The 14002-nt window shown below is 39.6% G+C and overlaps 1 protein-coding gene across 2 annotated transcripts in view; it reads right to left on the bottom strand.

Annotated features, from left to right (window-relative positions):
• Positions 1-6084: 6084 nt before the first annotated feature.
• The window catches only part of bsnd (barttin CLCNK type accessory subunit beta), an 18358-nt gene continuing 10440 nt past the window's right edge, over positions 6085-14002 (bottom strand). Inside the window, exons 3-5 of one of the 2 annotated variants that reach the window (XM_043698999.1) lie at positions 10342-10596; positions 9669-9773; positions 6085-7002 (exon numbers count right to left, since the gene is read on the bottom strand). In XM_043698999.1, coding sequence (XP_043554934.1) covers positions 6999-7002; positions 9669-9773; positions 10342-10596 — 364 coding nt within the window. In that variant the 3' untranslated portion in view covers positions 6085-6998. Of the gene's footprint in view, positions 7003-8505; positions 9774-10341; positions 10597-14002 lie in introns of those variants that run through there. The other variant, XM_043698998.1, reaches the window with a different exon arrangement.

The raw sequence follows: 14002 nt of genomic DNA, 5'->3' as shown, positions 1-14002 counted from the left end.
ATCTATCCTGTCTATACCTGACATATGCTTCCGTCTTTTTCTTAACCAAACCCTCAATTTCTTTAGTCATCCAGCATTCTCTATACCTACCAGCCTTCCCTTTCACCCTAACAGGAATATACTTTCTCTGGATTCTTGTTATCTCATTTCTGAAGGCTTTCCATTTTCCAGCTGTCCCTTTACCTGCGAACATCTGCCTCCAATCAGCTTTCGAAAGTTCTTGCCTAATACCGTCAAAATTGGCCTTTCTCCAATTTAGAAATTCAACTTTTAGATCTGGTCTATCCTTTTCCATCATTATTTTAAATCTAATAGAAATATGGTCACTGACCCCAAAGTGCTCCCCCACTGACATCTCAGTCACCTGCCCTGCTTTATTTCCCAAGAGTAAGTCAAGTTTTGCACCTTCTCTAGTAGGTACATCCGCATACTGACTCAGAAAATTGTCTTGTACACACTTAACAAATTCCTCTCCATGAGTCAACCACCACATTGCTGTGGGTCTGGAGTCACATGTAGGCCAGACCAGGTAAGGATGGTAGTTTCCTTCCCTAAAGTGAACTAGTTGGATTTTTCCTCACAACTGACTCATGGTCATTGTTAGATTCTTAATTCCAGATATTTTTCCTAATGAATTCAAATTCCACCATCAGCAATGGTGGGATTTGAGCCCAAGTCCCCAGAATTACTTGTATCTCTGCATTAACATTCCAGCAATAATACCACTAGACTATTGCCTCCCCTATAGATAGCTTGCCAGAAATCTTGCCATAGCCCACACAACTCAGAATCAAATAAAATTCCACTGAGATATCCGTTTCTGCCAGGCATTTGAATTTGTTGTGCAGTGGAAATTCCCCAGAGTTCATTTGTAGGGTTCTACTTTGTCACAAGTCCAACTCTAGTGAAAGAGCAAGGCTGGAATTCCCTGCTCTTTGCATTGGTTTTGTATAAACATGAGTGCTGGTTGTGTCTTTTGAACAGGATGAAGCTGCAAGTAGATTGCATGAATATCGTGGAATTGTAGGTGACCATGCCATCATGGTGAAATGCATAGTTTTGTGAAAATGGACAAGAGAGCTATGAAGTGCAGAACAATAGTAAAATGGGACTTGTCTGACAGCTTTTTCAAAAAGCTGGCTTTGACATGACTGCCTTCGGCGCTCTCAGATCTATAATTAACAAATTTATAATTATTGCAAGCTATAATTTTAATATAAAACACAAACTTTTAATTTTGTGGAACAGTCTTACTTGAATTTAATGAATACTTCTTCCGCCAGCATTTTTTGCTGCGGTGGGTGTTCTGCTCCACACATGCAGAAGAACTAAAATGCCTTTGAAAAGAACTAAAATGCCTTTGAATTTATGTAGCATCATATCACTTCTCAGAAATATCTCAAATCTTGTCATGAGTGAATCAGTTCAATGTGCAGAGATTGTTGAACTGCAGGCAAACACAGGATCCATTTTACATGCAGCAAGATTGTGAAGTAAACTGTTCAATCCATCTCTTTTATAAATACCAAAGGCAAGACTGTTGGGCAAGATACGAATGCAAATTGTGATTTAAAAAACAAATGAGCAGATCAAGAAAGCCTAGCTTTGGGGTGGCATGGTGGCTCAGTGGTTAGCACTACAGCCTCACAGCACCACGGACCTGGGTTTGATTCCAGCTTCAGGTGACTGTGTGGAGTTTGCACATTCTCCCTGTGTCCGCATGGTTTTCTCTGGGTGCTCCGGTTTCCTCCCACAATCCAAAGATGTGGAGGTTAGGTGAATTGGCCATGCTAAATTGCCCATAGTGTTTGGTATCTTAGTCAGGGATAAATGTAGGGTTGGGGATTGGGTCTGGGTGGATTACTCTTTGGAGGGTCAGTGTGGACTAGTTGGGCCGACGCTCCTGGTTCCATATTATAGCTAATCTAATCTTAACATCTTGTCTTCACAGCAGCATCTCTGACAATATAGCTATTACTCAGCATTGCTCAACAGATTAATATTTGAGGAGAAGGTAGCAAAGAGTACAATAGGTGAGTTCCCTCATTTCCCCTCCCCCCATCTTACCCCAGTTCCAACCTTCCAGCTCAGCACTGTCCCCATGACCTGTCCTACCTGACAATCTCCCTGCCCACCCATCCGCTCCACCCTCCCCTCTGACCTATAATCTTCATCCCCACCTCCATCCATCCATTGTACTTTTCGCTACCTTCTCCCCAACCATCCCCCCAACACCCCCCCTCTCTTTCCCCCATTTATTTTTGCACCCTGGAGGCTCCCTGCCACCATTCCTGATGAAGAGTTTTTGCCCAAAACATCGATTTTCCTGCTCCTCGAATGCTGCCCGACCTGCTGTGCTTTTCCAGCGGCACTCTAATCTAGACTCTGGTTTCCAGCATCTGCAGTCCTCACTTTTACCTCGCTTAATATTTGAGTTTAATTTCCGATAGAGGGTTCAAATTCACAATCCCTCAAGACAGCAGTGATATCAACTAAACCAAACTTAATCCTCTTTGGGATGTTTGCAATGCTGAAAGTTCTATATAAATGCAATTTATTGTTGTTGAGGGGCCATTGCTACCCATTGAACCAAACTGCTGTTTCAGTACGATTCTGTTTGACAAATACTTTTTTGTCAATTATTATCGAGCAAGGAAATTATTCAATCATTAAATTTGCCATTAGTTGAAGATATTTGACACATAAAAAGGTTTTAAATAATACAAACACGTGATAGTGACATTGAAATGCTTTACAAAGCCATTAAGAATTAAAGAGTATATTTAACCTTGAATATAATCTGAATTATTATTTACTTTCAGCAGTGGACACACTTGTGGAATTGTATGCAACTTCATCTTGGGTAAAATTTGGCATGGTGCCATTATTCATAGGGTGACTGATTGGTCTTGAGTGTGGACGTAGCCAGCATGCAAGGAATGCACAAAGCTCCCTCCAAATTGGGCAATAGACCTTAGTTCCATAAAACTAACAAACAGCAGATACTATTGGGTATCGCAATGGCTAGTCAGATGTAGTTTATCCTTATTAATTCAGGAAGAATGGGCTTTCATTAGAGATGATGCAGTGAAACTTAATTAGATTGGTTCCTGAGATGTGAGAGTTGTTCTATCATAGAAACAAAAACACAGGAATATGTCAATTAGTCCATTGAGCCTGCTCTGCCATTTAATTAAATCATTGCTGGTCAGCTACTGCAGTGCCATTTTTCTATCTCCATTTCCATTGATTCGGTTGGTCTATAGAATCTATCAATTTCTACGTTGAACCTATTCAGTGATTTAGCTTCCATTACCTTCTGGGATAGACAATTCTAAAGACGCTTTGGAATCAATAGTCATCATCTGAGCGAAGAAATTCCTCCTTATCTCAGGCTTAAATACTCCGCCCCTTATCCTGATATTATGTCCCAACTTTTAAACTCAACAACCAGGAAAAACAATTTGTCCACAGCAACCTTATCATATCCTGTAAGAGTTCTGTAAATTTCAATTAGGCCACCCATCATCCTTGAAAACTGAAGGGAATGTAGACACAATTTCCCCAATCTCTCCATATAAAACAATCTCACCAGCCCAGGGATTAATTTGGTGAATCTCCATTGCAATGGCTAGTCATTGTTCCCTCTATGGCAAGTACATCTCTTCTTCAATAAGGACACCAAAACGGTACACTGCGTTCTAGGTAAGATCTCACGAAGACTCAATACGACTGCACTAAGACTTCTGAACTCAAATTCCACTTGCCTTCGGAATTGCTGAGCCTGCATTAAATGTTTAATGACTCATGAAAACAAACATCTAAGTCTCTTCTGAAGCTCTGAACCGTTCGTCCTTTAAGAAATATTTCGTCTTTCTGTTTTTTTCCTACCAAAGTGCATTACATTACACTTATTCACATTATATTCTATCTGCCATGTTCTGACCCATTTACTTAGCCTGTCCAATGTGTCTTGAAGCTTCTTTGCAATTTTTTGATAACCTGTGTTTCCCACCCAGTTTGATGTCATTAGGAAATATTGCAATTAGTCCCCACATCTAAATCATTTGTATAGGGTGTGAACCATTGTGGACCGAACATGGACCCTTGCTGTATTCCATTAGTAATAACTTGGTCTTCTAAGAATGATCATTTTTTTCCTACTCTCTGCTTTCTGTCTATTAACCAAATCTCAATCTACACTAGTATGTTGCCCCTAATCCCCTGAGCTGTAATTTTATTTAGTAATCTCTTGTGTGGAACCTTATACAAAGACTTCTGATAGTGCAAATGCACCACGTTCACCAGTTCTTCTTTAAGAATGCTGCAAGTAGTATCCTCCAAAAACACCAAGAACTTGGTTGAATATAGCTTCCCTTTCATAAATCCGTGTTGACTCTGACTCCATCTTTTTTAATTTCATACATTCTTAATTTTCTTCCCTAGCTTGTATTAGCATTCTACTTTCCTGATGTTAATCAGTTTCTTTGTTTTCCTTTGATGGGTTCTAAGTTGCTCTCCATCAATGTATCACTTTTTCTGGCACCCTTACAAGCCACTTCCATCTAATGCAATCTTTGACGTATTCTGTTATTTTGTCCTTTTAGATTTCTTTAAATTCTAGCCATTGACCATCTACTATCAAATATTTTAGTGCATTTTCCCAATTGCCAAAGCCAACTTCTACTTCATGCCATCATAATTTTCTCTCTTCAAATTTAGTACTGCAGTTTCAGAATAAACTACATAGAATTTTACATTAAGTTTGAAATGCAGCCATATTATGGTCACTATTTCTTGGGACTGTTCCCAGTTCCATGTGCACTACCTGACTGGTTCTTTTGGAATGCCTAGTGGTCACCTTCCTTCCTCCATGGTCCTGGCTTGTGGTGTGACCACCTTTTCAAATGGGCTTTCGACATAATTCTCAACCTTGTGGATGCTTTACTGCTCAGGTTTTTGCAATTGGAGATACCTTCTGTACATTGTTTATCTAGGTCACTGATAAAATCCAGGAATTCCCATACAGCTCAGGATACGCATTCCATGTGACTGAGCTGGCCTCCCCACCTTAAATGCATTTCATTTACAGTAACTTCTTAATTTTACTTAGCCTTACCTTAATAAGTACTAAACCCTATTAGTACTGTTAAATCAGACTGATACTTAACACACCTAATTAGTTGCAACAAACCTTTACTTCAAGCACTTTTGTCCTACCGTGCACCAAAGTCCCATGTGAACCTAATTTGTTACTCACTCTGTTTATGTTTCAATCAGATGTAGTCTCATGACCTCTCGCCTCTTTACTGTCTGTAAGAGGCTGAGTAAATTGGGTATGTACACTCTGGAGTTTAAAACAATGAAAGGTGATCTCATTAAGACATTCAAGATTCTAAAGGGACTGGACAAGGTTAACAGTATTAGTGTCTTTTTCCCTCTGGGTTGGGAGTCTAGATCATGGGAGTTCAATATCAGGGGAAGGGCTAGTCATTAATAATTGTAACAAGAGAAATTTCTTCAAATAAAACATTTTGAATCTTTGCAATTCTGTACCCTTCTGGGTAATGGAGGCTCTGTTGCTTATTATTTTTAAAACGGAAACAGACAAATGTTTAGAGGGTTGGTCTCTGAAGGAACCAAAGGATATGGACAGCAGATGGAAAAATGCAGCTGAAGACAAGGGTCAAACATAATTGTATTGAATGGCAGTGCAAGCTCAAAGGGCCAAATGCTCCACTCCTGCTGCTATTTCGGATGTTCTTCTGTATTTACAGAGAAACCACAGTCAAATCCTTGAACGTTGAGTGTGAATCAGATGTAGAAGAACACACATGAAAATTGGTCTTCTCAATTTGATTTTATGCTTAAGAAATTGGCATAATATGGATTAATCTCTTCTCCATGGTGCTTTTTGTTTAACGCAGTAGCAGTATGAGGCAAATCTTGTTTGTTAAAGTGCATACTGTTTGAGGGAAGTTATTTACTTTAACATGGATTTGGATGGGTATATGAATAGGAAGGGTTTAGAGGGATATGGGCCGGGTGCTGGCAGGTGGGACTAGATTGGGTTGGGATATCTGGTTGGTGTGGACAGGTTGGACCGAAGGGTCTATTTCCATGCTGTACATCTCAATGACTCTATGACTCTATGGTTGCAGTTTGTGAAGCAGGGTAAGTGCATTATACATGTATCATATAGGATTTCCCACTTGAGGTTGTGAAGCAAGAGTTTAGGTTGTAGTGGATCAATTACTAACCGTCATTAACCAATGTCACAAGCCTGTAAGAAAAACAAATTGGACATTGGCATTAAATCTAGGTCAGTTCAATTAAAGCTTTCAGAAGTGATAGTTATCCTGTCTGTTGAATGTAGAATGCTATACTCAGTTTTCGACCTCTCACACATTATGGATTGTGACTTTCTGTAGAATATCTGGAGGAGGGGAGGGTGCAGATAGACATTTTTAGGTTTCTTCATTATTCCAGAATTAGGACTTTTTCCATTGGAGGAATGTGGCCTTCAGTGGGTCAAATGAAATGTCTTAAATAATGAAAGATAAATCCTGTCAGTGTATAAGTTGTTTAAGGTAAATAGGGATAGGAGAAAGGGGAGGGGCATCAGCATGAAATCCACGCAAAACAAAAAACTTGCCTTTATAGAATGCATTTAACACCGACGTGTATTTAACCAAGTTGATCACCAAACAGAGAAATGGAGATATTAAGTAGAATGACCAAAAGCCTGGTTTAAAGAGAATAGCTTTTAAGGAAACATTTAAATGAAGAGAACAAGGTTGAGACTTCACCAACTGCCAATGGGACTGGCTGGATGGACCATTTGTTCTTTTCCTGTCCTTTTTTGTAATTTCATACGTATGTGCTCATTTTCTTGCATTTCTCTTTCTATATTACAGATGCAGAACAGATCTCCCACAAATTTCCACATATTCCATGGTTCCTTAGAGCACAACTGAGCAGTCCAAAGACATGAAACCCTAGCTGCAAAGCAAACATCAGAAAAAATGTAGGTAAATAAAGCAAAATCTTTTCAAATACAGTTTTTATTTTGAAAATGCTTTTCTCTCCAAAGTTTATTTCATGTCTTTGAATCTGTCATGCTCTCCTGTTATTTATTGTTGCTGTCATATATCTTAATTTGTTAAAGTCTGACTCAGTATCACTGCATCTTCTTGACCTGGTTGCTGCTGCATATATTCATTTTTTGCAACTCATTCAGCCACCAGAATTTCCATATCTCCCAGACATCATGGCCACAATATTGCATGCCCTACTTGCCCATCAACTGAAGAACTACTAAACACTTACAAGAAAAATACTGCAAAATAGCAAATCTCTATTTAAAAGTGAACCCCATTTATTAGTTAAAATGTACTTCCCCGAGATGACTATTGGCACCATTGAATACTTTTTCTGTCTTGTTCTTTCTTTTTTGTTTCCAATCATTCCGTAGCTTTTTAAAAATTTGTTAATGAGACGTGGGTGACACTGGCCAGTCCAATATGTCTTGCACATCTCTCGTTTCCCTTAAGAAGGTGGTGGTGAGCTGCCTTCTTGGACCACTGCAGTAAATGAGCTGTACATAAGCTCACAATGCTGTTGGAGTGGATGTTCAGGATATTAACCCAGGGACACTGAAGAAACAGTGAAATACTTCTAAGCAGAGATGGTGAGTGGCTTGGAGGGGAACTTGCAGGGAATGGTGTTCTCCATGCATCTGCTACCTTGTTCTGGATGGAAGTGGTTGTATGTTTGGAAGGTGCTGTCTGGGGAGCTTGGTGAATTAATGTCAGCTGCCAGCTCACAGGAAGTGATGACTTTACTGAAAGATTGTTCACTTCTGTTTTTGGTAGTCAAAAATACATTTTTATATTTAATTTTGTGTTCATATATAGCAATATTGCAAGCAATTAACAAAATGAAGATAGCAGCAAAAAGATGAAAAAAAAGTTTCTTTAATGTCAAAACCATCTACTGGTTAGAGCTTTTTAAAAATATTAATTATTTTGATGTGTAAATGTTTCCAAGTTATTCAACTTAGCTCTTTACTAAGTATAAAGCTGACTTAATAATATTACGAGTACAGAATGCATTAAGTGCAGGAGGCCGAAAGTGTTAATTGTACAGGAAAATGGAATACAAAGGTTATGTATAACAGCAGTAGTCTCCTATTCAGATTCTATCTGATGAGGAGCAAACCTGGAGTTAGGTGAGTCAGAAAATTAGCTATGGGTACACATCACTTGCACAATGGCTCAGTGGTTAGCACTGCTGCCTCACAACGCCAGGGGACCTGGGTTTGATTCCACCCTCCTGCGACTTTCTGTATGAAATTTGCACATTCTCTTGTGGCTGTGTGAGTTTCCTCCCACAGTCCAAAGATGCGCAGATTAGGTGAATTGGCCATTCTAAATTACCCATAGTGTCCAGTGACGTGTGGTAAGGTGGGTAGGCCATGGGAAATGTGGGGTTACAGGGATTAGGTGGGGTTCTGGGTCTGGTTGGGATGCTCTTTGGAGGGTTGGTTTGGATTCGATTATCTGAATGGCCTGCCTCCATACTGTACATTCTATTCTAGCAGTTGTTATCTCCACTGGAGCTTTCCATTCAATCTGATGGTGACCAATTAATACAACTATCCAAATGTGATAAGGAATATATAAATTGCATGGTAATGGTAGAGTGATGTCTTTGCTTGGGCTTTCACTTTTGGGGCAGAGATCCGGTGCCTTGCTATTTCTGTCCAAGCCTAAATTTCCAAGGTCAAGATTGGACCGTTAAGAGGAGCCCACCGGCATGAAATTCTGGTAGTGTCACAGCAATAGAAGAGGATCTGTGAAAGCACCCATGACAGGGAAGAAGCCCCCTGAATTTTGGAGTGAGGCTTTCCACTAACATCTTGACTGAGGCTGAGGCAATTACTTTGTAAGCCATTGGATCCATGTAGAAGGAGCAAGGGGTGCTACAAGATATTCGTTGCCACTTAACACATGGTGACCCCAGGAAACATGGCAAGAAATACACAAAGAAATTCACCAGGATCTCCTGCAAAGTTGAACTTTGACAGTTCGCAATATAAATTATATGAATGAATATTCTGAAATCTTTGATTAATAATGTAAGGAATGAAAGTTGCAATTTGCATTTGACTTTTTTTTAATAGAATAAAGTTGTGATTCAAATTCATAATTGTAGTTAACTTGTCAGCAGGTTTTCTTTTTGTAAGAGAATTCAACACTGATGGTATCACTCGGACAATCAGAAGGATTTACAAATCCTTAGTATGTAAGTATTGAAAATGATGCAGATTTTATACAGAAATTTCATCGCAGTGAGATTCTTCTTGTTCTGATTCCTCAGAAATATAAAGATTTATTCCATTCATTTCATCACATATCCCATAAAACATATCACTTGCAATCTGGTCTTCTTTTACCTGACTGTCCCTGGATGCTGGTTGCTCAAATTTAAAAGGTGCTGCAGTTGCAATACTTGTGATATTTTTGTCATCACTCTCCGAAGCACTGATATCTAGCTGGTTCTGCTGAGCTGAACAGTCAGGGGAAACGGCATCAACTAAGTTGACATTTTCATTCTGAGCTGGTTGGCTCTGGCCTTTGTTTCTAGAAGAAGGGGGGAGGACTGACCTGTGCCTGTGAAGAGCCAAGTTGTTTGAGGGAGATGAATTGATTGCGGTGTCGAAGTCTTCCTTGAATGTGGCAAGGGGTGCCTCAGTGCATCCTCTTCCCTTGCTGCAAATGGATAGAGACAGGAAATTATTGGACTGAACATTGACTATTAATTTTAGCAATTTCTATATAAAGCTGTAGTAAGCCTCAAAAGATGTTAACTGAATCTGTAAATGTGAAAGACAAGATTATATGTTTCAGAGTATTACTGCTACAAATATGCACTCTTGCACAATCATACAGAGACCTCAAATGGCAACATGAGCGAGTTCACTTAAAAGATCAAGTCACTCAAACTGTCTATAATGTCTGAGACTCAGAACCATGAAAATATTGGAAGCAGACTTTAAATTTGAAATAGGTTTCTTCAACAAACTTTTGACAAAATTATTCTTTTTAAATAATATTATTGTGGTATCTAAAATTTCACAGCCTTTGAATGATTAAATTTGAGAATTTGGGTTATGCAGAATCTTTCCTTAATGAGTTTAAAAATGCTTTTTTTCTGAACTATCCATCTTCAAATGTTTACTCAATCTATTCAGGAACTTGAGAACATACATATCAGAGGTCTGATGAGAAGTTAGTGAAATCAAGTGAAAAATACATATTAACAGGAAAGACAGCTCACGTTCCAGCAGAAAGGGTAATGTCGTTGCAGCTAGAACTGGTCTCCCCATCACTCTCTGAATCTCTATGGACCAGAACCTCTGCCTTCACAGAAGATTGACCTTCATCCAAATGTTTTGACTGGAGTGAAATGGGAGGCGAGTTCACTTCAGATGAATCTTCCACCCCGCTTATGTTTTGCTGGATTTGCCCATAAGTAGGCAGATTTTTTGCATAATGTTTAGCTTCTTCACAGGAGGTATATGGACTCTGGGAGCTGAAAAAAATAAACAAAACGTTATATTATAGTAGAGGCTCTGAGAACTTTGTCCTATTCTGGTCATTTGAAAAACCTGGAAGTTGTGTAACAAGAGTCACAAGATTGGTTGCGAGGTCTGAGTTGTGATTATGACGATATAAAACTTCTAAGCTTTGAAAGAGGACATTTAAAAGAGACTTTATAGATGTAAAATGGTAAGCAATTATAAGTAATCCACAAATTACATTAAATTCAACCATAATTGTGGGAGAAACAGATATAAACCAAGATTAAGAAAGGTCAAGTTTAAGTTTGACATCTGGTTATTATCATATAAAAAGAAATAAAACAAGACGTGGGAGTAAATTTCTGGAATGCTGAGATATAAAAGCCTTTCCTTTCCTTTTTCACTCTTCTAATCTTAAGTATCAGGAAATTCCCATGAATAACTTTCTAAAGATTGTAGCGCTCCAAGAATGCATGTCCTTTGCTACAACTTAGAACTCCAGGCTAAATTTGAGGACTTCTCTGATGCCTAAGAACAGGACTAAAATATTAACTCTCACTATAAATAGTAATTTGACACAGAATTTGTCACCACAAATTCAGATCAAGTGAAAACTAATGCCTGAACATGGCCTTCTGTCCCTGGCCTGCTGCAGTGCCCATGAAGCTCAGTGTAAACTTAAGCCTCAGCACCTTATCTTTCTTCTCACACTAAGGCTTTCTAGACTCAACTTGAGTTCAGCAATGCTGCCTCCATCTTGATCCCTGTTTTTTTTTGTTTTTCTGGTTTGGTTTTGTCTTCTTTCTTTCTTAATCCCTTCACATGGCATTCCAATGGTTTTTAGGTAGCCATTTTATCTTCACTTGGGCAAACCTCTGTTTCTTTACCATATCCATGACCACATTATTTCTGTGTTGCCATCATGAAATATTTTGTATTTAATCTCCCTGACCTCTACCCTGCCCTTCTTTGCTCTTCCTGACCATTTCCCCTTCTACTGTCTTGAAGAATCTTGTAGTTCATTTCTAGTGAAAGATTATCGACCTGACATATTAACTTCCACAGACACAGCATGACCTGCCAGGTTTGCTCCAGTTGTTTTGTTCTTATTTCAAATTTTCAGCAACCGTAGTATATCGTCAATAATCAACAAATACCTTTCAAATATTGTACAATGAAAATGTGTATGACTTAGCCAGGTCTATTATCTCGTTCTACCTATGAGTTGTCTAGTCAATGTGGTTCTACCTGTGCGCTGCCATGTTAAGGTATCATTTACTACTTCAGTTACCCTAACCTAAACATTTATGGAGAATATACTTGGCTAAGTTCTATCTTACTCATTTATACAAATAGGAGAAAGTGAGGACGACAGATGCTGGAGAATAGAGTCGAGAGTGTGGTGCTGGAAAAGCACAGCAGGTCAGGCAGCATCTGAGGAGCAGGAAAATTGATGTTTCAGGCATAAGTCCTTTGTTCATTCCTGATGAAGGGCAAATGAGAAAGACAAACAAAGGCAGTGGACACAGGGTCTGTAAGGGAGAGAGAGAAAGAAACCTACACTGCTGACTGACACAGCAGTGCATCTGCGCAGTTACTGCCTTGCTGGCTATCGGAGTATGTCCAAGAAAACTTAATAAACAGCTAAATTCACAACTGATCTCAGAGGAAACTGTGTGGGAGAGGTCACAGCACAGAAACCGATAAGTGAATAGTTTTAAGTATTGCTGTACATCGACAATATTGAGTAGAGTCAGTTCTTTCTTGATTATATGCTTTTATTAGGATCTGTCACTTGATGTAAAATTTAAAAATATAAGCCATAAGTATTAAGTTATCCTGGAAGAGTGTTTTTAGAGCAATGAGACGGTGCTATTTTCTGGGTCTGTACATTGGAAGGAACGCAATGGCCTTTAGTAGAGTGATTTGCTCTTCTTGTCGGATGTGGGAGTTTCAAGATAGTTTAAGGGTTACTGAGAATTATATCTGCAATAAATGTCGTCAGTTGCGAATGCTGTCAGATCAAATGGATCGGTTAGAGCAACAGTTAGAGGCAATGAGGAATTTATAAAAGCAAGGGGGTGTGACAGATGGGAGTTATGGGAAGGGAGAAAAGCCGCAGATATAGACAGGTAGATGGGTTAACTCCAGGAAAGGTTGGAGAGGGAGGCAGGTAGTCTTCTGTGTCTATTCCTATTTAAAACAAGTATGCTGCTTTGGAAAATGTAGGGGTGATGGACTTTCAGGAGAATATAGCATGAACAGCCAGGTTTCTGGTATCAAGACAGGCTATAATGTAATGAAGGGTATGTCAGGTTCCAAGTGATTAATTATGTTAGGGGCTAGTCAGAGGCACAGAGAGATGTTTCTGTAGCCAGCAGCGAAAAAACAGAATGGTGAGTTGCCTCCCTGGTGCCAGGATCAAGAATGTCTCAGAGAAGGGGCAGAATGTTCTCAAAGGGGAGAAGGACCAGCAGGAGGTCACTGTACACATTGGAACCAACGACATAGGAAGGGAAAAGGTTGAGATTCTGTGGTGAGAATTTGGAAAGTTAGGCAGGAATTTAAAAAGGAGGTCCTCAAGAGTAGTAATATCTGGATTACTCCAGGTGCTATGAGATAGTGAGGGTAGGAATAGGAAGATAGAGTAGATGAAGGCATGGATGAGGACCTGGTGTATGGGAGAAGAATTCACATTTTTGGATCATTGGAATCGCTTTTGGAGTAGATGTGACCTGTACAAGGACGGATTGCACCTGAATTGGAATGGGACTAATATACTGGCAGGGAGATTTACTAAAGCTGCTCAGGAGGATTTGAAGTAGAAAGGGCAGGGGGTTGGGACCCATGGAGATTGCCAGGAAAGAGATCAATCTGAGAATGGTACAGTTGAGAAAAGAAGCGAGTCAAACAGTCAGGGCAGGCAGACTGGCAGGGAGATTTACTAAAGCTGCTCAGGAGGATTTGAAGTAGAAAGGGCAGGGGGTTGGGACCCATGGAGATTGCCAGGAAAGAGATCAATCTGAGAATGGTACAGTTGAGAAAAGAAGCGAGTCAAACAGTCAGGGCAGGCAGGAACAAAGCAGAGAACAAGGTGGGACTGATAAATGAAACTGCATTTATTTCAATGCAAAGGGCCTAACAGGGAAGGCAGATGAACTCAGGGCATGGTTAGGAACATGAGACTGGGATATCATAGCAATTACAGAAACATGGCTCAGGGATGGACAGGAGTGGCAGGTTAATGTTCCAGGGTACAAATGCTACAGAAAGGATAGAAAGGAAGGCAAGAGAGGAGGTTGAGTGGCATTTTTGATAAGGGATAGCATTACAGCTATGCTGAGGGAGGATATTCCCAGAAATACGTCCAGGGAAGTTATTTGGGTGGAACTGAGAAATAAGAAAGTGATGATCACC

Source organism: Chiloscyllium plagiosum, chromosome 11 (genome assembly GCF_004010195.1).
Source record: "Chiloscyllium plagiosum isolate BGI_BamShark_2017 chromosome 11, ASM401019v2, whole genome shotgun sequence".
Taxonomy (NCBI): Eukaryota; Metazoa; Chordata; class Chondrichthyes; order Orectolobiformes; family Hemiscylliidae; genus Chiloscyllium; species Chiloscyllium plagiosum.
The sequence above is the reverse complement of the archived record's forward strand: the minus strand, read 5'-3'. Positions and strand labels throughout refer to the sequence as shown.